This window comes from Erithacus rubecula (genome assembly GCF_903797595.1).
Source record: "Erithacus rubecula genome assembly, chromosome: 2".
NCBI classification, from domain to species: domain Eukaryota; kingdom Metazoa; phylum Chordata; class Aves; order Passeriformes; family Muscicapidae; genus Erithacus; species Erithacus rubecula.
The window spans coordinates 101,057,544-101,085,511 of NC_136685.1; the positions used below are offsets into that span (position 1 = coordinate 101,057,544).

Below are 27,968 nucleotides of genomic sequence, written 5' to 3' on the forward strand. Positions count from 1 at the left end.
AGTGGCGGCGCAGGGCGCGCGCGGCGGGCGTTGTGCGGCGGCGGCGGCGGCGCGGCCATGGCGGGATCCGCGGGGTCCGCGGGCGGCTCGGCGCGGAAGCGCCTCATGAAGGAGGAGGACATGACCAAGGTGGAGTTCGAGACGAGCGAGGAAGTGGACGTCACTCCCACCTTCGACACCATGGGCCTGCGGGAGGACCTGCTGCGCGGCATCTACGCCTACGGTGGGCGGCGGGGACGGAGCGGGACGGGCCGGGAGCCGGGACCGCGGGGCCGGGGAACGAGCTGAGGGCACAGCGGGGCTCGTGCGCCCGGCAGGGCCCGGATGTGGGCCCGCCGCGCCTGCGCCGTGCGGGCCGGGCCTGCCCTGACCGTGTCCCTTGGCCCCCGCAGGGTTCGAGAAGCCGTCGGCCATCCAGCAGCGAGCCATCAAGCAGATCATCAAGGGCAGGGATGTGATCGCCCAGTGAGTGCGGGCGGGGGTGGCGGGCACGCTCCCTGCCTTGGGGCTGGAAGCGGGGTCTGGCAGGGTGTAGGGGATGACCTGAGGATGGTGGGATAATGGGACAGGCTGGCTAGAGCAGCTGCGAATGTGCCATCCCTGGCAGTGCTCAAGGCCAGGCTGGATGGGGCTCTGGACGACCTGGTCTAGTGGAAGGTGTGCCTCCCCATGCAGGGGGGATGGAGCTGGATGTTCTTTAAGTTACCTTTCAATCCAGACTATTCTGTGATTTTATGATGCGACAGACAAAACACTGAAATTGGCTAACTTGTTGTGATCCTAACACTGGTTAACACTAAAGTTGATTAGGTTTAGTCACTGTAAAAAATATGTCTTAGAGACAAAGAAGGATATGCATCCCACCAAAAAAATCATTTCTTGGTCACTAGTGCAAATTACTAGCCTTTCAAATTGCACTGGTGTATCTGTAATTTACTTGAGAAAAAGGTATATCTGTGGCAGATGGCAGAAGGTTAAAATGCTGGTCTGATAAAGAGTGAACATGCCACAGCTGGGCACCCTGGAGTGTTCTGTCCCAGATATTATTGCAGTTCTCAAAGCTGCTTGACAGTAGTTCACACTCTGATCATAACAAGCCTTTGTTGGCACTGTTGAGTTCTTTGCAATGGAGGGGTGGGAGAGAGCAGAGGGGTGGAATGTGTTGAAATTGCCTGTGCTGTTTGTCCAGACATCCAGAGTATTCACCAAACATCTGTTTCTCAGGTCACAGTCGGGAACAGGGAAGACAGCAACATTCTCCATATCTGTTTTACAATGCCTGGACATCCAGGTAATTTCATAGCAGCACATGCTAATAATATTTTTTACCAAATCTCTGGTCTTCATCATGAAAGTGTGTTCTTTAAGAGTGGATAAATGAAGTCTTTTAATTATGGGCCATGAACCTCAGACAGAATTCTGACTGAGAACTTCACCAGACTCTAACAATTTAACTGTTAAAGCCAGTCTGGCAAAATAAGTTCAGATGATGTATTGTAATCATAAAGTTGTCCTTAACAGCTGACCTCTTTCACCTCTTAGGGCTAAGTTAATCTCTCAGCAAGCAGAATTGCCTTCAGACAGTCCTAATAAGCATCATCAGTGTGTCTGAATTACTGCCACACATTGCACAGAAACAAACCTAGATTTTGACTGACAGCTGCTTGCTTTTGTTCTGCTCAGGGGCATTGTGTCCATCCAGTAGTTTTGGGGTATAACTTGAATGTGTAGATGCAGTTGAATAAAAGGGTGGTTTTCAGTGGCCTGGGATTGTTGCTCATCTGTCACTGAGGACATAAAAACAAAGGTTGCATGTTCTAAGTGGAAAGAACAACTTTTCCTTTACTTCTATAAAGTGGTTATAATATTTTTAGAGATGACACTTCAGAGCTTTGTCTTGGAGACCTTAAGGTGTTTATCTGAACCAAACACACAGAACTGAAGGGCTTGAAATTTGGTTCTATTTTACAAGAAATGTACACTTTTTTTTAGCACAAAATTCTATGATAAATCCTTCAGCTGTGACATTTCAGAGCTTCAACTCTGTAAGATCCATCTTTTTTGCCTGCTTAGCTCTGTGGCCTGTGATTAACTTCATGTGATTCCGTGTTTTTTCCAGGTTCGCGAGACCCAAGCCTTGATCCTGGCACCAACTCGGGAGCTGGCTGTGCAGATTCAGAAGGTAGGAGCATTTCAATGCCTGTCTGGGAAGCACTGGACCAGTGCTCTGGTGTTTCTCTAGCAGAGCTCAAGGCACAGCTTCCACTTTTCTTTCTGTTCTTGAGAGAAATAATGAAGTATCATCTGATACAGGGCCGTTTGATCCTCAGCATTATTATATCCATTACTTTGGCAGTGTGAGGTTTTGCACAGCCCTGAGTTTTTAAGGCCAGTGCTTCTAAAGCAGTTGTGATCCCTGAGGAACTGAGTTCCCAGTGTTTTAAGGCCTGCTGTTATGGAGGTTTAGATAACAGACATTAAAAAAAAACATTCTGAACTTCTTGTGCTAGTATCTCTCTTAAAAAACCCACAACATGGCTTCACAAACGCAGGCTGAGGAGAGCTGGGGTAATTGATCCATTTCTTGTATCCACACAGGGGCTTCTGGCCCTGGGAGACTACATGAACGTGCAGTGCCATGCCTGCATCGGGGGCACCAATGTGGGTGAGGATATCCGCAAACTGGATTATGGGCAGCATGTGGTGGCTGGCACTCCAGGCCGGGTGTTTGGTAAGAAATCCTGACATCGATTGTAACGTTAAGGTGAAGTGTAACAAGGTAACAACTTACTGATGCTGTGCCTGGAAAAGACTAGACTGAAATCAGTGGTGATGTTTTTTTTATTTTCTCTGTTTATGTTTTGCTTTTCATTGTTGAGGTGACTCTTTATGTGGTGGTTTGGAAAAAGGAGAAAGTATTACAGTCCCTGAATCTTCAAGGGGATAAGAGGCAGGCCTATATAAGTCCCAAAATCAGGTCCACATTTTCTGTGTCCTGCTGGTTGCTGCATCTTTGTTAAATCAGGTGCACTTGCAGCTGGTACCTTCTGCTTTCACTGCGTGAAGAGTTAACATTTAGTGTTCATGGCAGTTACCAGAGGGGTCGTGTTGGCCTTTAGGCTCACATCTTCTGGGTCTCTGAGAAACATACATCCCTACACAAGCTCCTGTCACTGGGACAACATCAAATGCTCCCCACAAGTGGGGAAAAAAAAACCCAAAAATTAGCAGCTGCCCAACTGGGCTGACTCTCAAACAGGTTTTGTGGATTCTGTTGAAATAAAGTTCATCTGGCTTTTTTTATTTTTCACATATGTCCTTGCTCCACCAAAATGCCCTGACAGTGGTGGGGCTCACTTGCCTTCAGAGCATTCTCATCTCACAGAGTGAAATCTTACAGATATGATTCGTCGCAGAAGTCTAAGAACTCGTGCCATCAAAATGCTGGTTTTGGATGAAGCAGATGAAATGCTCAATAAAGGTAAAAACATTTATCTCCCTTTTACTTGTTTTTTCCTCCCTTATTTGAGATTTCAAGGTGTCCCAGCTGGCAGGCCCACTTCTAGAAGTTGGTTTTTGAAAAGACAGACAGTTTTAGTTAGTTACAGGCTGTAATGGGTTAAGCTACACAACATGCCTTGTCTGATGTTACTGATTCACACAATAATGTTCATCCCAGTACTGAATTCCAGATCAGACTGTGAAAGGGAAGGATATTTGGGTGAAGGATGTGCTGACTGTTCTGTGTGGCTTGATTTGCACTGCAGGCTTCAAGGAGCAGATTTATGATGTGTACAGGTACCTGCCTCCAGCGACACAGGTGGTTCTGATCAGTGCCACTTTGCCACATGAAATCTTGGAAATGACCAACAAATTCATGACAGACCCCATCCGCATCCTGGTGAAACGGTGAGTGAGTTTCCTTGGAGAGAACTCTGAGTTGGTCCAGCCCTAGGCAGTTCACAGTATTAATGGGTTTAAGTGTACAGAGACCCTCTCATGTTCCTTCTCACATTCCCAGGTGTCTACAGATGTGCTCATGTCCTGTTTTCCAGCAGGTGCTGACTTACCTTCCTCACTTTATCCTTGTCCAGTTCTGTGTGCTGCTGCTCAGCCTGGCTGTCCCCTCATTCTCCTCATGGAAATCTATCCTTCAGACTTACCCAATTCCTGGGCTCCCCTTGAGGATTTTTTTAGGCTTCCTCTTACAATTTCCTGTTACATAGCAGGCAAAAAAACCCTTTATGATCCTGGATGTTCTTGGAGGCATGGTTTATATCTGATGCTATCACAGGTCCTTATGCACTGGAACATGGGAGGAGTCTCCCTCTTGCCTGAGCTCTTACACTGCCACATTTAGTGCATTCAAGCTTCTTGAGACTTTTTTTTCAGTCTTTCTTCTCAAGAAGCTGGAATGTAAAAATGATGAGAACAGAAATATTCTCATTTGGAGCTGTCTGGCTGGAGCAGAGCAGTTCCAGTCCCTGCTGAACAGGTCACATTCAGGGCCCTTCTTAAATCTGAGCTTTCCCAAGATTTTCTAGAACAACTTGGACTCCATCTGGACCCAGGAACCCACAGCACACAGGGCAGAGGAGTGGTCTCTGGTGAAACACACCCAGCCCTTCTAACTGCTGTTCACGTGCTTGTGGTGTTCTCTGCAGTGATGAGTTAACCCTCGAAGGAATCAAGCAGTTTTTCGTGGCTGTGGAGAGGGAAGAGTGGAAGTTTGACACCTTGTGTGATCTCTATGACACGCTGACCATCACCCAGGCTGTCATCTTTTGTAACACCAAGAGAAAGGTACAGGGGCCATCAGAGGGGCGTGGTGCTTCCTGAGGGTGGCTCAGACAGTGCTGGGTTAGTTAAGAGGTCTGGTTGCTCCCCCATTTGGAAATAGTTCAGTAGGACCACAGGTTAAACCTTTGGGATATGCCTGGCTTAAAACAACAGGCAGACCTGATAGAGCTGACAGGAATTGTCTTTTTAGAGAAGTGTAAGAATGTGCTCAATCTAGTTGCTTATAATTCCTGGAGCAAAACCACACTTCTGAATAAATGCTCTTAATTCCACTCCTTTCAGGGCTTGCGGAGCCCTGTATCATACAGCTGATGCTTTGTAAGGATTATTTACTTCCCTTAGTCTCAGAATATGTATGGAAGTGTCTCTCAGTCCATACCAGCTCATCTCAGCAGATATTCTGAAGCTCAGCTGCTGTGTTTGGCTGTCTGAGCAAAGAACTAACCCAGGCTGTGTTGACAGGTCGACTGGCTCACGGAGAAGATGAGGGAAGCCAACTTCACAGTTTCATCCATGCATGGGGACATGCCCCAAAAGGAGAGAGAGTCCATCATGAAAGAGTTCAGATCTGGTGCCAGGTAAATCCCCCAAATAGCATTGCTTACATCAATGCTGCCTCAGAGCAGGGAAACCCTTAACACCTCTCTCAAGGCTTTGCTCAGCTCAGATTAAGGAGAACTCTGATTTATATCTATCTCCTGTGGTGTTGAAGGGTTGAGAGATTGCCACTTTCCAAGGAGGGGTGCTCTGTGGCTCTGGGTGTAGAATTAGTCTGTTCTATTTTGCTGAAGACATCAGGAATTGCTGCATTTAAAATACATAAAGGAAAAGATGTTTGTGCTCCATCCTCAGTATTTTCAACACTTGAGAGCATTATTCCTTCTGAAAGATCCAAGCTGTGTTGGTCCTGTCTTGACTGAAGTTTGGTGATAGTGCAAGAGGCAGCTTTCTGTGCAGCAGCAGTGTTGATGCTGCTGGTGTGCTGTGGGAGGGGGAGCATGGAACAGCAGGGGATGCTCTGGAGACTGGGAATTCCCAGAGAAGTCCTAACAGTCCCTTCTCTTTGCAGCCGAGTTCTTATTTCCACAGACGTGTGGGCCCGAGGCCTGGACGTGCCTCAGGTGTCGCTGATCATTAACTACGACCTGCCCAACAACAGAGAGTTGTACATCCACAGGTAGGCTTTCCCCAGGGCCCAGGGCTGGGGGAGCTCTTCCCACAGCAACTCCATCCCCTCTTCCCCGTGCCTCCGCAGGATCGGCCGCTCAGGCCGGTACGGCCGGAAAGGCGTCGCCATCAACTTCGTGAAGAACGACGACATCCGCATCCTGCGGGACATCGAGCAGTACTACTCCACCCAGATCGACGAGATGCCCATGAACGGTGAGTGCTGCCGCCAGCCCGCCAGCGCTGCTGGCTGGGCTCTCCACACACTCCCTTCATACTTCTAATTCCTGCGTTTTCTCTCCTTTCAGTTGCTGATCTTATCTGAAGGTCCGTGGTTAGCAGCAAGTTGTACCTTTGGTACCCTCCATCATCCTGTTTTGGACCCACACGCTTTTTTCGTATTTACGGTCATATGTTCTTGAGTTGATCTGCACTTGGGAACTTGTGTAAATATTGTCTGTACTCCCACCCATGTTTTTCAATAAAAAAGAGGAGGTTTTACCATACCCTGTGCTTAATTGCTATACCCAGCATAATAACAGGCAGGGAGTTCTGAGATACTGCTGTACTTGGCTAGCATAAACAAAACATTGGACATTCCCCATATCTGGGTTCATAAAATACAGGGCTTCCTGTTCTCTACCCTTTCTTTGTTGTGCCATGCCACCTGATGTACTTTTAGTTTCCTTAACCTTTAAGGATCAGACATCTACAGGAAAAATCTGTGGCCTGGCCCTAGCTTGCTATAGGCGAATTGAGTCATGAGATAGCCAGAAATTTCCTGTGGGTTACATCTTTTTGGAGCCAGGAATCACCACACTTACTGCTCCAGATGAGGATTTCCTATCCCAAGGAATCTGAGCACAGACTTCCCAAACAAGAAGAAGCAACTATCCTGTCTTGTCACCCTCTCCACCTCTTTCTGCTGCTGTACCTCATTAATCTTCCCAGTCACCTCAACTCCTATGTCTCTTTCTGGCAGGATGGTGTACTTTGCCAGCGTAGGATCTTCCATGTAGCTTTCCTGCCTTGCTCTGCTGTGTCCCTTTGTGAGGCAGGACTTGGCCAGAGGTCAGTTACCATCTTCTGCTCTGTGCTTTTCCTGCTGCATTCGGCTTTTTGCATGTTCAGGGGAAGCAAGACACCACGGCACAGAATTGGATCAGCTCTCAGAACTCTTTTGAGTAGCAGCAGAGCGGCCCAGGGTTGAGAAAGCAGCTGCCACCTCCTTTAAAGCCCTGTGAAACCCCTCAGTTCCCTGAGGAACACTGTGCACCTGATGTTCTTCACAGTACACAGGAGTTGAGAAATACTAATCTTATTCTAGGAATACTAATCATAAGGGGCTGCCCATGGAGATGAGGCCACTACAGCTTTATGTCTCCATGTGCCACCCCCAGCAAGGTTGAGCCAGCATTCCCACTGGGCACGCACAGGGAGAGTGCTCACACCATCCAGCCAGGCACACACAGGCTCTGGATCCCTCAGGAACTGGGCAAGGAGGCTCAGCTCATCCAGTATCCAGCCTCAGCACCACCAGTTTGCTCCAGTAACCAGAGGGACACAGACCAGCCCTCCATGTCCCATTGTGCCTGCCCTCAGCAGCTGGTCCTGAGACACCAGTCTGTCCTTGACTGGCCTCTGCAGAGCCTCTCTTGCCTCCAGTCACATAAAAACAGATCCCCACACCCTCCAGATCAGCCCAAACCTTGTCCCTCCAGTTGCCTCATGCAAAACCAGATGTGTCCAGCCCAGACCCAGAACCCCTCCAACAGTGGCTCCCAGGCCCCTTACCCCACTTGCTGCCTAAATCCAGCTCGCTGTTCAAGTGACACAACCTGACTCCGAGCCCCTGTGCTCCCAGGGCCCATTCCAGTCCCTGGCACTTTGACCTCTCTGCCCACAGAATGGAGTCCCCTCTTCCAGGAAAGGGTGTGACGGGGTTAACACAGCCAAACAAGAACACAAACCAGCCACCTACTGCCACAGCACCACCCCCTTTGATCCCCTAAAACATCCCTTTCTCACACTTGATTAGAAGTCATCTTGACCCCTCCCTTTCCCCACCTTTGATCCCTCCCACAAGTTCGAGGGGATTTTGCATTCATGCTGCAGCACAGCTTTCAGGAACTCTCCCTGCACAAAGCCTGAAGAAGAGTCCAGATAAAGCCTTGCAACTCCTTGTCCACATGCTGGGAAGTTCTGCTTTTGCCTTCTCCACAAGGCACAGTTTGCACCTTCCTGGAAACCACGAGCAGCAAGGGCAGGCCCTGCAAACCCCCGTGTGACTCATTTGATTAGCAAGAGATTAATCACCACAGCACTGGCTTGTTTGAAGAACAGTATTTAATCTGTACAGGTTGAGATATCATAAAATGCGACATTCCTACCTCCTCTTTAGCATCATTCCCCTGGAGCTGAGCCCTCACCTGCAGAGGGCAGGTAACCACCACTCCCCAGCAGTTCTCTTCAGTGCAAAAGTCACAGTGCAATTGCTTTAGTCCTAGACAGATGACTTCCCTCACTCGAGAGAGGGGAGATGTTAAAGCTCAAATGTTGATGAAAATTGTTACCATTTAGGAATGAAAAAAACCCAGCTATTGCACACAGCCATTAATTAACTACAGCAGTTAATTATTTAGCTGCCTTTACACTCCACACAGTTGATACTGATTTAGCCAAGAATGAAAGTAAAGCCAGTAACAAGATTTCAGAGTGATACAATTGTCGGAGGGCAGAATCTGACAAGCAACTCCACAAGTTAAAAGCGTGCTTTAAAAACAGCAGGAGGTTTTCTTATACAGGGAGGGGGTATGAGCTGGACAGAGGTCACCTTCCAGAGACAAGCATGAGAGGAACATCGGCTTCAATAGAAAGCTTTGAAGTACAATAGAACAAATCTGTTCATATAATTGTCAGGATAAGTATTTGACATAGTTTATGTAGTAGAATACAATACTTGAACATCTTTTAAAAATAAGCACAGATTTCATTTCATATATACACAACTGATTTTAATAATGTACTGAAAATAAATTACAGGAAATAACTTTAAAATGCAACAGAAGACAAGAGTTTCACAACAAACATTCCCGTTGATTTTCCCAAGGGGTTGAGAGATTGCAGTGCTCAAGGCAGGTAAATATCACAAATATATCAAAAAACTTCAAATTGTTGATGCATTCACACATTTACATGAGCCACAAACATTCCTTTACAGGAACTGCACTTAGCTACCACAGAACCAGGTTTTGCCATAAACTACAAAACTTTGATACAAAATCGTATTTATATATTTATATTTCATATACATGCCCTATCTGTGATTTCTTAAAAAATAAAAACTAAACACACTGTACAGACAATCCTAACTCATTGTTTGGTAGCTGTAGGCAACGTTTTTGGATGGAATTTCTTCCCCAGTAAAATTAATGGCAATATTATATACATGAAGGCTAAACTGCAGAAAAAGACAGCTCAGTTCCAATATGCACCTCCCTCGGGACCAGGTCTACGAGTTCAAGGCAAGACACCCTCACTCTGTGCTGAGCCACTGCCTCCCTGACACCCCAGTTCTGCGTGAGGAACCAGCACATGCATCTGTGTAACACTGGTAAAAGGCAAGAAAGCAAGAGATGCGTTGTAATGGAGGGGCTGCTCCGACGGCTCCCCCGGCTGCGCACAGAAACGCTGCTGCAGCCGGCGAGGGCGGTGCCGAGCGGGGGACATCGAGCTGGGGACAGCGGGGAGAGCACACCTGGTGCGGGCTGATCGTGACACTTCCCTGAAGTCAGCTCCTGCAGGGGACGGGCTCCCCCTGCAAGCCGGAGCCTGCACGGACTCACAACGCTGGGGAAGCTCCCCCTCCCTCCCCACGAACACGGGGCACCAGGACTGTAAAACTGAGCCCCTCCCTCCCACCAGCGGGCTCCATGGCACCGGTTTGTCTGAAGCTGAGCACTGACAAACTTAACTCTTCCCCGGTGATGGCAGCAATCTGTGAAGCCAATCACACTAAACTACTTCTACAGTTGATTGTAAACTTTGGTTTATTTTTATTTATCTTTTATTATTATTGAGTTCTCATGGTACAGCAAGCATGTCTAGGATGAGAGAGCAGAGTTGAAGAAGAGACGAACTGTCAGTCTGTCTTTAGTCTGGCATGGTGAGCCACCTGCTCGGTCAGGCCTGCTTTGATAGAGTTTTTTACAGACTGCCTCATGTGATCCTCCATCAAATTATCACTCATGGGCTTCAACACCTGTGGAATGAGAAATGTGCAAAAGAAACAAGAAAATGAGGTAACCAAGGAAAATAAGATTTAAAATCATATAAAGAGATGAGACTTGAAATCATGATAAAGCTTAGAATGATGAAGTCTGACACAGAGTGGCATGAACTGAAAGAGAAATGAATTTTGCTGCTAGAGTAATGAGGTTGAAGCAGTCACATGCTATGGATACAAGTGATACCCCTCCTACACAGCAGTATTTCACTGAATTCAAACCACTTTACAGTTCCTAGAAGATGGATGTGCAATTCCATACCCCATATGCAGCATCAGTCTGGTATGGTTACAGCATTTATGCAGACCGGCCCAGACGGTCCAGCTTATTGTCCTATATGTGTAAGTGTGAACACTTCAGATACAGAAAGAAAGTTAAAAATACTGGCTAGTTTTTCTTCTTGTTATTGTTGGATGAGAGTCGCTGTCGCGGCACTGATGTAAGAGCACGACGAACCGTTCGGCGTCTAAGGACTTCAAAGAGTTTGGAAAACACCTAAAACACGAATTCAGCTGTTAGGAAAAACGACTCTCACAACACAGCAGAAACTCAATCAAGTTCAGAAGAAAAAAAAAAAACTGATTGCCAGAACTTCTCACCTTCCTGGGATTCCTCTGAAGCAAGGAGGGAAAAGAAAGGCAGAGATTCAGAAAAATCAACAGCAAGAATGAGCATTTAATCAGAGTGACTCAGACAGGACCTGCAGTGCTTTGCAAATTACTGGTGATGTGCAGCTCTAACAGCAACACTGCTGAGGTCTTTTGGAGACCATCTTCCTCCAGCCCACAAATGGCAAGCTCCTGCCAGCATAAGCCAAGTTTTCCCCCTTCCAGGGAAGGCAGCAGCCAAACCAAGCTTTGTGTGCTTGGGGTATGCTGCTGCAGCAGCAGCAGCTCCAGCAGTACTGGAGAGCCTCAATTTTAATCACTAATGAGTGGTGCTAATTCAATATTTAGTTACCAATTTATTTACTGATGCTCATTTCCCTATTTTTAAAAATCCACTTTTTCTACTCCACTGTAACTCAAAACCTGACTGGGACCTTCAGCAGGTTGCTCAGATAGGCCTAGTGTACCAGTGCCTAGGATGAGGCTTGAATACAGGAATTTTCCAGCTGTGGAAGCAAGCATCTGTGCAGCAAGCTCCAGTCAGTTATCTGCTCATGCCTCACAGGACACACTTGAATCCCAGATAAGGTAACTGCACCTTTTATTTCCAGTAACAACAGCAGCAAAGTGTTTCCCTTCTGCTGGCACTGGACAGAACTAGCAAAAATGCTCCAAAAACTACTGGTCAGGAATTCTCTACATTGGCCTTGCTGGCACAGCTGTGTCAACTGAGTTCAGGCAGAAAAATCTCTATGCAGAGAGTTTTCTCTTCCAGCTCTCTTGTTCTTATATCTTTTCTTTCAGAATTTTGTTGAGTATTCCTTGCAAACAGCAGTTGCACCCACTGAAGCTGTCACAGAGAGCACAAGGCACCCTGATGGAGGAAACCTAGCGTGCACCCTCTGGTAGCAGCCGCTGAAAGCCATCACCCAGCCAGTTTTCTCCAAGGACTAATCAATTCCTTGCTCTGAATAAGGAAGGAGAGTTTTGAAGAGTCCCTCCATTCTTGACCATCAAAGCACTTAGTAAGTAACCTTCTGCACCTTAAGTAGCACTTCTTTGGTAACATCCTAAGCTTATTTAACATTCCTTGTGTGCAGCATCTGTTCCTGAAGAGAGCAGTCATACTACCGAGCAGATTTTCCCTTTGGCAGCACTAACATTCTCTATTAGTTCTAGACCAGCTTTTCTCTCTCAGCACTGAACAGAAACTGCGCGATTTGTATGCTCAAGATAGCAAGATTTTGCAATAAAAACAGATACCAACCTGTTCCCATATAGCTTCAGCGATCTGATCAATGGCTGTTCCAACTTCTCTGAATTCCCCAGAGTACTTAACGTATGCCCAAGTACAAAACGATATAAGAGCCATCCCCAGCACGAGATTACACAGGGCAGCTATGGAGTTCATGCCAAGGAACCCAGTCAGTCCTGAGATTATGTACATGGCAAACATGACTGCAAATAGAGTGGCAGGGGTACGAGCAGCATAAAAGATGTTTTTGCCATCGTTGTGCTTCACAAAGTTTGCATAGATCTCGTCGATTTCCATTTCCAGTTGCTCCTGGTAGTGCCGGCAGAACTCCTCCCCTCCCATCTTCTTCACGGAGCGGAACTGCCGGATGGCGCTCTCTCGGAAATCCTGGTGCTTCTGCTCCAGGTCCGACGGGGCAATGTAAGGCTTATCTCCCCCACACACCTGTGGGAGCAAGGAGACACCATGGAATCGCATCCTGAGCCCCTGCTGCTGCACAGACAGCACCTGCCCCCGCTGCCCTCGTCCTCCTGAGCTCCCTTGGCTCCTGAGCCCCAGGCCTGCCCAGGGAAGCGGCCAAACCAAAGGTATTCTGGATTTTGGCAGGGCAGGAGCCTCACCTGTCCAACCACACACACACCCACAGCACAGGACTGAACTCATACTTCCACTGTTCCCTTCAGCAAGCCCAGGAGGGCAGAACAGCCACGTGCACATCCCTGTTTCTACCCAGACTGAAATCCTCCACATTCACCACAACTCCCTGGAAAATGCCTACCAGTCTCATCCTTCAGAACAGTTTTTCCACACTGCCCAGAGCATGCTAAACACCAGGAGCTACTGAGGGATCAAGAGGCCCCCACACAAATAACTGCCACTGTTTTCTCATACTCTGTGACACTGTACCTGTTGTTCCTTACATTTCAGGTCATTACAGGGACAGTATTTTGGTTATGCACACTCAGCAAAAGGAGGGCTTTGGTTCATGAGGACAACTCGGAAGCTGCAGCAAGAACCACCTTTACATAATTGAGTTTTAAATCCAAAGAGTTCCCACTCCTGGTCTTAAAAATAGAAGTTTCTGAGCTGTGTCAGATCAAGAACATCATATGAGACATCTGGATAAAAAACTATTCCGTAATTTGTGCATATCTCTACAGTGATATAAAAATATACCGTATTGGGGAACATTACTATGGAAACTAAGTCTGTTTAAAAGAACATCTGTTTCTGTTTATTCCCTACTCCAAGTTAGAAACTTACAGCTACAGTATCTCAACAACCACTGAAGATTCAAGTTTGGAAGGCAGGCTTGGCATTTGTTATAAACAACACATTTACTATTTCAAGACATTTTCTAAAATGGAAATAGAAGAGTTCCCTTAAACCAGCAGAACATTCTCCAAACAGCCTGCTAACAGATGGAACTGGCTTGTCTGCCACTAGCACTAGGTCTCTAACTTCAAAGCAGAAAGCTACTTCAGCAATTAAGACCACAATTAGCCTAATTAATGGGGATCTATGTTTGTAGAATGTTCTCACACCTACCAGTTTTTCTAGTTGTACAGTTTCACAATAAGCACAGTCCTGTTAAGCTTTATAAGACATGTAATGGTTTTCAGAATTTCCTATGATAAAACCTTGCATACTACTACATTAAAGTATGAAAACCACTCAGCATTCAGCTTAGAAGATCACTATCTTCCAGAGAAGAAACAAGTGGGAAATTGCATATAAGAATTACTTTTAAAAACCTGTGTATGTAAACTTCAAAAATTTTAGTTACTCCAATCCCTGCATTTTACAGCTAATGAATGGCCACAGTTCAGAAGTATGAGACTAGAGAACTAGAATTCCATCACTGTGCAACCCTGACATGACAGATGTCTGCTCACCTGCTTGTGCATTTCATGTCACAGGATTTTGAGATGCCTGTCAAGACCCACAGAGGGAACTAACAGGTGGGAATCCTGCAAACACACCCATTTTCATACATCCACAGTATCAGACACCCAAGCTCAGAGCAGAGTGTAGAAAACACAAGTCCTGGCCCCACTGAAGTGGTCACACACAGAGAACAACATGGAAGCTGAAGGCCTGTATTTGCACGCAAGTGTTTAGGAAAGGTTGTGCCTCATACCTGCTCCATGCCTTTGCTGTACAAGTCTTTTGCTCCTGCCACAGCAGCAAGATTGTTCGCCTCAGCTGTCGCCTAGAAAACATGGAGCATCCAGTGTCATTGACAGCATTCCTGGGTTTTACACACCATTAAAACATACCCACAAAACCTCCAGAGTTCCTGATGGCAGGAAAAGGCCACACAAAAATAACTGAAGTTTAGGAAGACTCATTAAAATATATTGCTGCCTTTCTCCAGCTCTCTAGCACAGCTGCAAATAAACCTCAGCTTGCCTGTCCAGGCTTTTCATCATAAGCAATCTCTTCTGAATGCTCTATTATTAATATGCACATGAGGGTCACTAAACTATCTTTATAATCCTGGTACTAGCTTACTTTACTACCTGAGAGGAAAGAAGGAAGCTGGTACTATTTCTGCATTATAGATGTACAGTTTTGGTGTCAATCATAACTGTCAGGTTTGTTAAGAATTTAAGACTTATCTTCTACCTGTGTCATGTCAGGAACAATTATTGTAGTTAAAGCTGCAAGATGCCATTTTCTGATCTCAGAAGTTACAAACAATAAGTTACAGGAAACTTATGCTTAGAGGGCAAAGCAGCTAAAAAATCCAACCAACCAGACAGGCCCCAGCTCCAGCTGGTTGATTTCATTTCACTTGGTGGATGAAACTCAGGAAATGTACCCAATCATCACAGTTCCGGTGACTTTCAAGGTACACAGCTCCTTCAAGAACTACAGCTGTGTGTGGGAGCTTCAGGCCCACAGCAGTCAGGATCCTTTAGTTGCAAAGAATTTTAAAAGTACATAATCTAATCACATTATTTCAAAGAAAATAAAATACCTGCAGCATAGATTTCGGATGAGGTAGCTCCTCTCCTTGATAGATTTTAATGTAAGCCTAAATGGGTGGGAAAAAAAAGGTTTATTTTACTAAAATAAACTTATGTTTTATTTTATTAAACTTATGTTTAAGGAGAATAAGAAATTAGGGATTATACAAAAATAGAGCTCAGATTATTTCTTTGTAATACTGCTAAATATGAAAATATGCCATTTTCTTCAAAAAGGTTGGGCATTTTCTTCCCCTTCACTTTTCTGTGCCTGAGACTGATGCCCAGAAGGGAAGCAGAGAACCTTGAAGGGACATCACTGTCTCTAGAAGTGACAGGTTTGACAGCAGGTTTCTACTCCCTCAAATGCATAAGGTCTTTGCTAAAGAGGGAATCTTCACCCATAACAAAAGAGTGGAGATTGACTATCCCAGCCTTTCTGGCAACAGTCCTGCCCAAATTTGCCCCAGTGCTGGGAGAACCAATACTTACCTTTCCCCACATGCCTTGATATACTGAAGTGTAGGAGGAAAAAAAAAACAGATCAAGGCCCTTAATGCAGACAGAGCTGGGCAGACTAAACACTTCCAGAAGCTACACAGGCAGCCTATCCCACTGTGCCCCACCCCACTTATCCCCAGGTGTTCTTTCTTTTCCCAGGGTTTCAGGGGTCTGGAAGAGAACACACACTTAATTTCTTGTTCAGCCCACAGCTCCTGGGCACAGGCAGGTGGGGCACAGCACGCAGCAGCAGCCATTCCAGTGCTTTGGACAAACTGTGCAAGTTACACCAGCAAAGCCACTCTCAGCCCCTTGAGGGGGGGGTTTGTCTTGACACTCTTCACATCACTGCTGCCTTCCTCCCTGCCCTGTCTGCAAGCCTCAGGCCTGAGGGTTTTCTGCTCCCAGGGAGGAGAGAACAAGGTTATCAGGGTCCCCACGTACTCAATGCTCTAGGTTGTAGAACAACCTACAAAAACATATAGAGTTACACATGACTCTGTTCCCCTGACACCCTCCTTGCTTCTGCAGCTATCTCCGCCAAGTAAAAGCCCTACAGTTTCCACCTCAGGCCTCACAATCTCAGCTTCAGATGCACAGTCCCAAGGGAGCAGCCCTCTTTAGTTACATAAGCATGGCATTTCTGCAGCACCCCACAGCACTGCTCCCTGACTGGATACAAGATGTCAATCAGCTTTCCAGCAGAGGTTTTACACTTGGGTTTTCAGGATGCAGTCCTTTCTAAACTGCTGCTCTACCTGAGTGGGTCCTAATAGAGAAAAACTGGAGCAAACAGCAGCATGCAACCCCACAAACAGAGAAACTGAACTTCTGAGCTCCTGTGTTGATTCCAGGCTTGTCAGAACAGCCATCACTTCTGCACCTCATACCATGCCTTTCCTTTAAAAAAGTTATTTTGTTTTACAAGTGAAGTTAAATGAGCTCTGGTCTCAAATTGCATTGTTTCTTAACTTCAGTCCAACCTTTCCACCCCAAAAAGTAGCAATGCAAAATTCCTGTCTTTAGGAGACAGTGGCATCATTCTTACCAAGCCAACTGTTTAAGTCATTCCAATTTAAAGGAAAAAAAAAAAAAAAAAAAGGCTACACACACCAGACCAATCCCTGGTGATGTAGAGATTATGTTATCACATTTCTGCTGGTGTCACCATGATACCAAAAAAGCTCAAGACTAACAGCTGTGAGTATCATACATAAATATTTCAGAGCATAGTGGTGCTACGCATTCAAGTATTTAGAAAGCACCTTTCTTGGATGATAAAAATCCAGAGGGGAGTATCTGAAATTTTCATGGCATACCTAGCAGTTTAAGAGCTGTTATTTCTATCTGTAAAAGCTACATGAGACCTACTTTAATTAAAAATAACCAAAATAAAACAAAAACAAAAATAAACCCAACCCAACTGGGATTTCAAAGTAGGAAAAAAATTATCTAATAAAGCTTGAGCTATTTCAGCCTATTCACAGAGAAAAAAATAAAAGCCACCAACCCACAAATTTTGCTAACAGTAGCTTGCAAAGAGCTGTACTGTTAGGAATCAGTGTGCCAATTCTGGAAAGTCAGAGTAATGAAATTAAAATAAAAGTGAGCTGACCAGTGAGTGTCAGCCTAGATATCTTATCTTCTCTGGGAACAACACGGCCTAAAATTAGAATATTGTCTTTTAAGCTATTAACAGAAATAATTAGTATGAGTTTGCTTACCTTGAAGTATTCTACAAGATCTCTACAGGTCACCTTGGATCCACTAATCTCTTTTTCTACCAAGTTTTCAGGGGCAAGCAGTAACGGTATCAAATTCCGCAGCTCATTCTTAAAATCCTCATCTATATCTAGTAAAATTCAATCAATTTCAGGAAAGAAGTGGTTAGTTTCCAACCTTGTATCTCCTAAAGGAACACTGATAGCCCATGATCCTTCTAAATCCACAGTGTCACTACTCTGAACTGCATTTTTAAGGTATTTAAAGGCTTACATAATATAGCTTTAGTAAGTTCTACCTATCCTTACTCTACCAAAGACTGGGAGAACAAGGTTCCACTGTGCTTTCAATATTTTAAGTGCATTTCCCCAGTTAGCAATGCACAATGACCCCAGAGGTGTGTGCCCCAGGCACAGCAGGGGCTGGCATCCCACCACTGTAACTCATTTTTATAGCCTTTGCCATTCTGATGCATTCCCTCTGTTGGGGACACACATCCATTGGAGGAATCCTGACTGTGTCTCATTCTGCAGTAGCAGAACCCTATGGCATTTATTTCAGACATTTCAGAGCTGACCTGTGGTTCAGCAAGTTCCTAGAGAAAAGTCTTTCCAGAAAGTGGTCTTCAATCTTGGGAATTCTGCCCTCTGAAGCCCTTAGTTATCTCTGGAATCTCTATTTAATGACCTTTAAGCATGTCTCAAGTTATCAGATTACAATGAACAGCTAGACACAAAGATATCCATTCCCTCTGCCTGTTTAATTCCTCTACTTTAAAACCACTAAAAAGAGCACACAATGCACATTTCTAAATTCTGCAGTTTCACCTTTTAGCCTCATATTTTCCAGTCAGGCATTTCAATAGCTAACCATTACAGTGCTTAACTTCCACCATATAAGAAAACAAACTCAGTGATTTGAATCAAGAAACACAAAATGAAAAGCTTCCTACCATTCAATCTCCCATCAAAATTTGGATTTGTTGCAACTTTAAGACCAGGGTGGGGCAACAGGAAACACCCAAGATTACTGAAACAGGAGTGAATATGCTTCCTTACATTCTGTAGCTCCTCATGTTGGTTTTGCTTTACCTGAAGGAAAAAAGAAAGGCAGTAAGAAAACTGCTACCAGTTTTATAGCACTGCAGTCAAGATTAACCATCATCTTAAAAGCAGTAAGAGCACAAAAGTGTGTTTAAGCTTTTATTCCTGAACCTAATAATGTCAACTTTGCCTATAAGTGGAAACACCACAAATGTATTTTATTAGGACAAGGAGCCAGCTCATGATGCATCACTGCATTGACAGAAAGGTGTCACTTAGAAGATCAGAATAGGACAACTGGAGATAACTTACCTGCAACCTTTTCTCTAGGAACTTTTTTCCTCCTTCCAAGCCATATGCATGTTCATAAGGATAACTCCAATCTCTAATTAAGAACATTAATGTCTGCAACAGGAAGAACAACAGCAGTGAATGGTTTGCATTATTTCCAAGGTCAAAAACTGTATCACGTGTGATTTTAAGTATTTGGCTGCTGTAAAACTAAATATATTATAGATTACGAGCAAGAATAGTATGTAAGTTTTTTGGTATATGTGGCTGCTCTAAATGAAGTGGCCTGGTGGTTCTGTGGTACAAATGTTTGCTTTTTTAAAAAGCCAAGTAAACAAAACACCCACCACCAAACAGGACCTTTTCTCAGAACCATCCACCACCAAAGACCAATCAAATATCAGAGTAATAAATAAGAAGGCAGCACAAAATTTTTCTCCTTAACATCTGCACATCACATGATATTTTAATTTCTTTTATGCCTTATAGATCAAGCACAAAGCTATACTTGCCCCAAAATATGATCCTCTTCAGCATTTTTCCATTAGGTCTTTGCAAAGCCATGTGGCAGTAGTGAAGGAAAATTAGTCTTGCAAGTAACTAGTTACCTTCAGCCCAACTAATTAATCTTCAGAAATTATCCTGATCTCATTTTCTACATATTCAACTGCTTAAATCCATTTAACACAGTTACCTGAAACGGCTTTTGGTAAATTTCTTCCATAGCTAGTCTTCCATATTCTGTAAACAACTGAGAGAAAGAGCAGTGTAAGGGTGTGCCATATAGAAAACACATTTTTCTGCTGTGAAATATTCCATTATGTCATTAAAAATTAAAAGCATTCAATCTTACTATAGGTTGAGAATGGCAAACAAATCTCAATAATGAGTATACCAACCCCCAATAAGATTCAGGTAGGAGACATGATTCCCACAGGCTTCACAGTGCCATTCCTGAACAGTCAACACACTGCAGTTTAAGTGGGTGGCTTATGGGCTATTCTCAGAGAAAAGCTGACTGCATTTCTCACCAAGCTTCCAACACTTGTTTCCTAGGCTAAGGAGGTAAGCCTCTCTAACATCTGCCCCTTACTTCCCACAAAAGGTTTATTCCTGGAAATCCCAGGGAACTTGGCTCTAGCCAATGTATCAGACATTTAAATACAAGCCAAGTTCAGCAGATCTCTGCTTCAGCCTGTGACCTTTACTAGTAATTGTTCCTTCCCTCCAGTATAAAGGCAAGTATCAGCTGTCTTCCTCTCACTGCCTTCACCATCTTTAATACCAGCAGCAGCATTCCTTGCTGGCCTGAGCAGGTCAAAGCACCCACAAGAACAGGAATTAGGGATTGTGTTGGCTGGTTCAGCAGAGGTCAGTCCATGCCAGCCTCCTCGCAGGTATTGGAGGCTGAGATGATGGAAGCACACCCCAATTCTCCAGTACCAGGCAATCATTATTCTGCATTAAACTAACTCCTGGAGCACCTCAGGTAAATTACAGCTCAAAGGACAGTTCTGGAGTTGATCACAAGAGCACCTGGGAATTTACAAGACTAATTTAACACAGCTTAGCTTCCAAGCCTTTGTCACCCTGAGAAAAAGCAGCTGTGAAGTGGCCAAGCATCCACAAGAGTCTGGTTTCTGTGACCCAAACTATTTACCTCATTCACTTCTCTGCTAAATGCAAAAGGCAGTCAGAAACTAACAATATTTCACAATTAAATAAATTCCTGTTAAAACAAAAAAATCGGAATTTCCTTCCTTCATACCATGATTCCCTGCTGCAGCTTTAAGTGCATGGGTGTCCCTACCCAATGCTTGTATTCATCATCCTTCTCTTCCCTCCCTTCCCTCAAATCTCACCCTCCAGTAGAACAGAAATACTGTTTTATTCAGATTACACCAAGGCTGCTTAAAGGACCAAAGTCTCAAGGGAAGCCTGGTTTTCAAATAATTACCTACAGATTTTTTGTTTTCAGTGCTTGGCTGGGTTTTTTGGGGGGTGTTGGCTCAGTGACACAACCCTGTTAATTGAGAACAGCTACTTTAACTTAGTGCTCTTCTACTTGCAGTACTGGCAGCAAGTTGTAGCACTGAAGACACACAGAACAGTTTTAAGCTGTGACAAAGTCATGGCCTTGGCATTTGGTAATACACAAGCTATTCTATAAAGCTACAGGTTTTAAGTTAAGGAGATAAGGTTCTTGTATATGAAGAAAGAACTCAGGGGCCTTTGACCATGATGTTCCATTAGAGGATAAAAACCCAATGAAGACAAGACAACATTCTCCTGCCTTTATTTCTAAGCAGAAATAAAACTCTGCAGAAGTTTCGCAGCTGAAAAACCAGAGATGGCTTCTGGGCAGAAGACTCTGGCCTGACCCAAACTTCAACACTTTCTTACAAACTGGTTATGAAATAAAATCCATTTCCCTATTTTAAGAAAAAACTAAAACATTAGAATTTCACCATAAAGTATTTCCATAAATCATTTTCCTTTCTCATTTTTTCAGGAATTTCAGAACTTGCAATACAGAGAACAAACTTTAAAAGAATCAGCCAGATTAAAAGTCCATACTATTTTACCTCTACACTGACACAGTAGAAGCATCATGGAGTTGATGCAAACACAGTTCTAACAGACTGTACCAGTTTTAGTGTCAGTTCAAATTCAGTGTTTTACATGAAGCAGCAAACAGCTCCCAAGTAAATTACATGAGTAGCAACTTCTAAAAATACTGTCAGGACGATCAGTTCAGAAGCAGTTTAACATAAATTCACCATATTCCTACCTGCAAATGTTGAAGGTCATCTTCCTGAATATTCTGAGACAAATTGTATACCTGCAAAAGAAAGAGAACTAGTGTCACATGAAACCATTGTCTTCCATTCATACAGTCTTTCGCACATTGAGCATTTTTGCTCCCTCCAGAAAAAGTAACTACACAAAAGTCAGCAAGTAGAAAGGTGTCACAGAACACATCTCAAACAAAAGTCATCTCCTTATTCAAAAACAATCTACCAGAGCCAACTCCACAGGACAAGAGTAGTGTCCTACATACTTCTGCACCTTTTAGGTTGTGGTATGTCTGAAGAAAGTCACTTGTCACCCCTCAAAAACCTGCTTGCTTTTGGCACTTCTAAGGGACAAGCTTAGAAGTAGTTTTGAGTATAGCACAATTATCAGGAGTTTAACTGATACTTTAATAGAAGCAGCAATTTTAAGTTCAGCTGATCATAGCATAATGTCACCCCAAACTGCATTTACAGCCTTAAAAAGATTCTGCAACACATCTGCAAAGAAGCAGTTGCTACTTTGACATCTTGAGGGGGAAGGGGATTTCCCAGTTCTGTCAGCAATTAACTCAGCCTGGCCTTGCATAACCTTGATTCCACTGAGCAACTTGGGCAGTTTATGTACTACACCGAGAATAAGACAAAGTATGAAATTTGAAATCAGAGTTGGAGGAAGATATGCAGGTGAACTTTCCAAGTGTGGCTCAAGAGATTATCTTTGCACGTCCAGGATAGAGGGTTCTCCATTATTTGCCAGCTTGGATATTCTCACCTGGACAGAGCTCGTCATGGTGCTCAGGGCAAAAACTGTTGCACAGTCTTTGATAGTGGATTGGCTATCAAAGGCACCTTGGGTATCCATGAGTAGTACAGCAACCTGCAGAGTTTGAAACAACAGCAGCAGTTAACCAGACCATGGACACTTTCTCACTCCAGGCCACTGCAGTAAGTTCTGTCCCAGCAGAGCAAGTTTCTGTCCCTCAGCCAGCTTCCTGCACAGGTGACTACACACACCCACAGCTGAGTAAGCAGCAGCCAGAGGGCCACAGCACCAGCCTCAAGTCCCTGACCTTGCCTGGCTACCTTCTCCCACAGAAACAGCCCTCCTTGGCCCAGCAGGGGTGCCATGCAAAGTAACTGACAGCTCCACTGCAAGAACGTCAGCCTCAGCTGTAGATCTAAGTATAATTCATTAGAGCCAAGAGTAAGATGGTTACTAATAAATAAATAAACAAATAAAAATAATTTTCTTCAGCAGAAAACAAGATAACTGATACTGTCTGCTGGAATGACAAGGAAGGAAGTTATATTAACGAAAAAAGTTTAATCAGTCCAAGTCCCATCTTTGGGATCTACTACACTTCCCTTCTCTTTCCTGATGACAAGCAAGAACAAGTGAGTGATTTGCTCCCAAAGCATAAGCAGATTAGCACAAAATAACTGTGTTTTAACTGGAGAAATGTTTGGTTAGCTGTGAAATTTGTTAAACACCATGAAGCCACTGTTTTTAAAATCTATGTCACACAGATTGGGCATCAGATGTTTCCTTTGCAAATGCAAAGGGTATGAAATTTAACCTCAAAGTGATGGTTCAAAACACAAATCATTGAAGATCACCACCACTACTGTGAAGTAAATATTTATTAATAACATTAACATTTTGTTTCAGCATAAACACCTCCAAGGAAACTTTGCAGTTAAACTGACTGAAGAGTTAAAGAATCAAGTCAGTGCTTTTTTTTTCCCACTGTTAGACTTGGTCCTTTTTTATAGGCTGCCTGTTAAAATTATATGGATGACCAGCTTCCAGACACTGAAGTACTTACAGCCATTTCTACTACATTTCACTAGAACACAGCTAGAAGCTAGAACACATTCTCACCCTTCAAAGAACAGTGCATGATACAGAGCTTTTCACCACAGCCTTTGTCTGTAGATGATATTTATAGCCATTGGAGTTTTTAACATTCCCAGGATAACCCACCCATCAGCCTGGATGTGGAAGACTTTGCTAAAACAAAGTACTCTCAGAATGAGACTACTGTTGAATTTTTCTGCTGGGTTGTAAGAATCAATCTCCATCCTTACACTGATAGTTTCCAGATATGTTACACAGCTACTCAGTGCAAAGGAAAGCAACCAATGTTCAAACAGCCATCATGAAATCCATGACAAGTGTACATGGAAGCAACAATCCTATCTAAGTTTTAGAATGACAAAAACAGTTTAGGCTGAAAGGGACCTCTAAAGAGGTCCAACCCCTCTGCTAAAGGCAGGGACACCTCTCACTAGACCAGGTTGCTTAGAGCCCCACTGAACCTGACCAGAACATCTTCCAGAATGGGGCATACACAGCCTCTCTGTTTTATATATATATATATATATATAAACAAAAAAACCCACAAAAAAAACCCCAAAAAACAACAACAAAAAAAAAAACCCACCACACCATACAACCAAACCAAAAAACCTACAACTCCTCTAAGGGAGACTTTGAGTAAATCAAGGTAAGTAAAGCACTCACCTTTGTTCCATTAGGTTTATCAATTACAAACACTTCACTCCAAATCTGAATGCCAGTGGTCTCCCGTTCACATCCACCTCTCCATGTAAACCCAGTCAATGGCTCATTGTTTCCACCTATCCAGCAAGGAGAAGTCTACAAAAGGAAAAACTTTTGTAAAACCAAGGAGGATTCCTATTTTTTAACATGCTATGTTTTATCAGACTTCCACTCTGTTATTACACTTTCCTCAGAGCCAGCTGACAAGACTACACAAAATATTAAAACACAATGCTATTCTGCTGCTTCAAGATATCCACAAAGCAACACCATGGCATTTCAGTGGCTGCACAACTTTTCAGTCACTGAAGAGTCAATGAGCACAGTTTATGAGTCTCAAGCACTCAGAGGTATTGAAAACAGCACAGTGTTGTCCACCAGTTCCACTGTCATAGCTGAGAAAACTCGGCTCAAACACAATAGCAGATATTTCAACTCGGGAACAGCTAAACCTCAGCAAGGGACAAAACATCTGATCTTAACTTAATCCTCTCCCTTCCCCCTCACTAACAGCTGGCTAAGCACTAACTTAAGCCACTACAAGACTCCCAATACCATCTTGCAGAAGCCACAGGAAATAACCAGATTTACAATCTATGCTTGCCAGTAACAGAGAAAAGATCAGGTAGAGTTTGATATATGTCAATCAACCCACCCATATTAAAGTTGAGAAGCTGTCAGAGGTGAGTACAGTTGGCAGCTAACATTCCTCCTGGCTGATGGAATTGTAATGGGGACTTCAAGGACAGGCAATACAGAGCAGCAACTCACCCACAAGAGTCCAGCCATTATATGAGCACATTCAACCCAGAAATGTAGTTCATGCACTGGCAAGTAAGGAGGATGAGCAGGCACCCCAAGGAAGTTTCACTTTGATAGGTTTTTCTATAGCCTCCTCATCAGTTAAAGCATTATCTGCCTGCCATTTCTTTTGTGTAGGATTTCAGCATACATAAATTTTTCTTGCACAGGCTAGAACTCAGCAAGGTGGCAAAAGAGACATTTAATGAATTTGTCTTGAACTGCACAGAGTAGATTACCAGCCAGGAAAAAAGTCCACTGAGAAGATCAAAGTGGAGATTTCTCCTGGGCTCTACCTTACTGACTCCACACTGGCAGTTTCCAGGTAACAGCTCAAGACATTTCTTCACATTTCAGAACACAGCATGAGTACACAGGGACTGTATAGAGTAAAAATGCTTGAAACAACTAAGTGAAACTGCTTATTTCTAAAAGGGGATGGGAAAAAACATGCACACTTTCCTCCTGCCTAGCAGCATGCAGGTAACCCAGCAGTTCTGCACCAGCATTCTCTCAAATGCTAACAGTACACCACTCAACTCTGCTACTTGGATCAGACTAAGGTGAGATAAGCAGATAAAAATTAAGAAAATGAATACAGGTATGTAAGTAAAGAGTTCTAGAGGTCTTTACAGGTAAGTTGTTTGAGGTTTTTTTCCCTTTCATTTGTTTATTTTCATAGGCACATACATCTCTACCAGAGACACTAGGCAAAATAGCCTTTCCCATAGTTTTTTTTTTATGCCAGATGACATTTATGCTTCCACAGACCACTCCAGAAATGAAAGCTCCAAGCTTGCTTTGTGCTGCAGCACAGTCCAGGATACAGTTTGGCAATGTATGCTGTACCATATTTCATATGTACATGTCAATGGACCACAGCTTTTTATTTTTCAAAAAGAATCTGTTATTCAGTATGTTCCATTTCTCTTTTTACAAGAATACTTTATCTCATTTTGGTCCAGACATTATTCCTATTTGTAACAAATCTGACCAAAACTATACAAACAGTTTGACAAGTCCCTCAACGAGCAGCAGATATGACCTCATTTGATTTCACACATTTGATTCACTTCACAGGAGACTTTGGTGTTTTAACAGGCACAGCCTTCAACTGAAGTTGCTTCATCTTATGGATGATGTACTTAAGCCTGCCTCTGGATCATCTCTGCATCACTTTGAAACACTCCTACCTTGTTACCTACATCTTTCCTTAGTTAAGCTCAGTATTTTAAGTCTCCATCAAGTCGGCTTGAAAGATGTTCAGGAGATGGAAGGAAAAAAAAAAAAAAAGGCTCCTACCTGAAATCAAGCTAGAAGTTGCTCTACAATTTTATCTCAGTCACCTAAAGGGTAATTTTTCTAAATTTACTCCACACTAAGGAAAAGCCCAATGCAGCTTTATTTGCTTAGTGCATTAATATACAGTACACCTTGAAGATTAATTCAAAATGAAGAGGGGACACTCCTGTAAAAAAAAAAAAAAAACTTTCACATCTAAACAAACAGGTGCTGCTGCACTCAATTCTTATTAAAGCTTAAGACCATAGGATCCTTGCAGCAGCTTGCTGATTACACAACTGCTGCTGTTCCATTTCCAAAGAGCAATCATAACGCTAAGGGATCAGAGCTTAACACCAGATGTCCACCTCCCTGAAGGCAGTGATCAACCTCTGCCATGCCAAAATCCTACCTGTGACTTCAGCTGGCACCCGTGAGATTTTTATAATGGCAACTTTCCACATGAAGTCTGGCCCTCAGTAGAAAACAAGAAAACTAGATTCTGAAGGTTTTTTTAAGCAAGTTTTTCATTATGTATGTTAATGTCTATATAAAAGGGCATCCCAAAATTGCTTGACTGACATGAGAACTGAATGCATTCACTTTAATATTCTGTGCAATATTTAGTTCACAAAAAATACAGACTTACAATTGAGACTGACTAAAGATGGAAGGCTCAGACTAAGTACTATAAAACTATACCAAGATCTCTCCTCCTGTACTAAATTTGGATAAGCAGAGGGTATAAATTTGACTTCATACAACTCAGGAGTGCTCCAAAGAGGAGGAGTAGCATTTATCCTCCATCACCCCCATTTCCCATCAATCAGCTTGCAGCAGTTCTGATGCTTGTCAAACTCCTTCCCTAAGCCAATTTACGTCACTGAGCTGGCAGAAAAACAACCCAGCAAAGTGCAGTGTCTTCTGATGCAGCAGTGAGTTGGATCAGCTCAACTAAGGGTCTGCAAGCATTACATCTTCAGAATGGAAATGCTTGGCCAGAAGCAGCACATGGAGAGCATGACCTCTGCTCTGGTAAGAAACAGTTGTTAGAGCAGATGGCCAAGCTTGCTTTCCTCTTCAGCTTAAGAGAAACAAATGCTATTTTGAAGGACATTTTGTAGAAAATTGAGAAAAGTGACTGCACAATAAAGGAAACAGAGGCCTGATACACAAGGCTGAAACAGCATTTCAATCTGTTTTGCTATATTAACATTTGTTTTATTTCACAATCTGAAAATTAAGATTACTTGTCTAAAGCCCAGCCCCTCTGTTTTCAAAAGGAACTTGCACAATCTCTACCCAGCCCAGCATCTTGTCTGTTGTACATAGGAGTTTGTGTTTTTCTTTGTTTGAAGAGATTGGTGGGGGTTTTACTGTTTGGTTAATTTTGAACACCATCCATATCAAATGAAACTTTTCCCCTCCCTAAATTAACAGAGTCTCAAGAAGTCAGGAGTACCAGTTTGCTACTCTGTATTCCTCCTATCCCATCCTCAGGGTCTTTCTTCCAGAGCTCTTGGTAAATGAGGGAGAAGAACTCAATAGCAGGCACTACTGGGATAGAGAGAAGGAAGTCTTCATTTGCCATATTTCCTGTAACTGCAGGGTACATCTTGATTTTTCCCTCCAGCCAATTTGCACAAATTGGCTCCAAAGAACAGTGACCAAAAAAGGAATCAGTTCTGGGTTTCCAAGAGCTTCAAAAAGCAACAAAACACTGACCTGTCAATATTCACAATGCAGACTAAAAGAAACACCTCATAGCCTGTGACAGGCATGTGTATGGCTCACAGAAGCCCCTACTCCACCTTCTCCATGTAAGACAAGAATTCAAAGCATAGTAGTCACAAGACAATGCTAGCCAAAAGCTACAAACTAAA

General features: G+C 43.6%; 2 protein-coding genes across 14 annotated transcripts in view; one reads left to right on the forward strand and one right to left on the reverse strand.

Annotated features, from left to right (window-relative positions):
- EIF4A3 (eukaryotic translation initiation factor 4A3) lies at window positions 1-6,473 on the forward strand. Its single transcript, XM_079324766.1, has 12 exons — window positions 1-223; window positions 393-465; window positions 1,225-1,291; window positions 2,120-2,182; window positions 2,599-2,731; window positions 3,401-3,481; window positions 3,768-3,909; window positions 4,665-4,803; window positions 5,263-5,378; window positions 5,870-5,977; window positions 6,056-6,183; window positions 6,276-6,473. Exons 1-12 carry the CDS (start codon window positions 58-60, stop codon window positions 6,290-6,292), a joined length of 1,233 nt encoding a protein of 410 aa, XP_079180892.1. The 5' UTR covers window positions 1-57; the 3' UTR covers window positions 6,293-6,473.
- Window positions 6,474-8,295: 1,822 nt separating this feature from the next.
- The window catches only part of ATL2 (atlastin GTPase 2), a 40,647-nt gene continuing 20,974 nt past the window's right edge, over window positions 8,296-27,968 (reverse strand). For 7 of the 13 annotated variants that reach the window (XM_079324561.1, XM_079324562.1, XM_079324560.1 and 4 more), the window contains 11 exons: window positions 23,965-24,099; window positions 22,213-22,317; window positions 21,437-21,487; window positions 19,340-19,396; window positions 18,667-18,759; window positions 18,264-18,402; window positions 17,314-17,441; window positions 15,100-15,156; window positions 14,257-14,328; window positions 12,129-12,560; window positions 8,296-10,228 (listed from right to left, as the gene is read on the reverse strand). In XM_079324561.1, the coding sequence (XP_079180687.1) occupies window positions 10,109-10,228; window positions 12,129-12,560; window positions 14,257-14,328; window positions 15,100-15,156; window positions 17,314-17,441; window positions 18,264-18,402; window positions 18,667-18,759; window positions 19,340-19,396; window positions 21,437-21,487; window positions 22,213-22,317; window positions 23,965-24,099 (1,389 nt within the window). In that variant the 3' untranslated portion in view covers window positions 8,296-10,108. Of the gene's footprint in view, window positions 10,749-12,128; window positions 12,561-14,256; window positions 14,329-15,099; window positions 15,157-17,313; window positions 17,442-18,263; window positions 18,403-18,666; window positions 18,760-19,339; window positions 19,397-21,436; window positions 21,488-22,212; window positions 22,318-23,964; window positions 24,100-27,968 lie in introns of all 13 variants that reach the window. The other 6 variants (XR_013776611.1, XR_013776612.1, XM_079324564.1 and 3 more) reach the window with 3 other exon arrangements.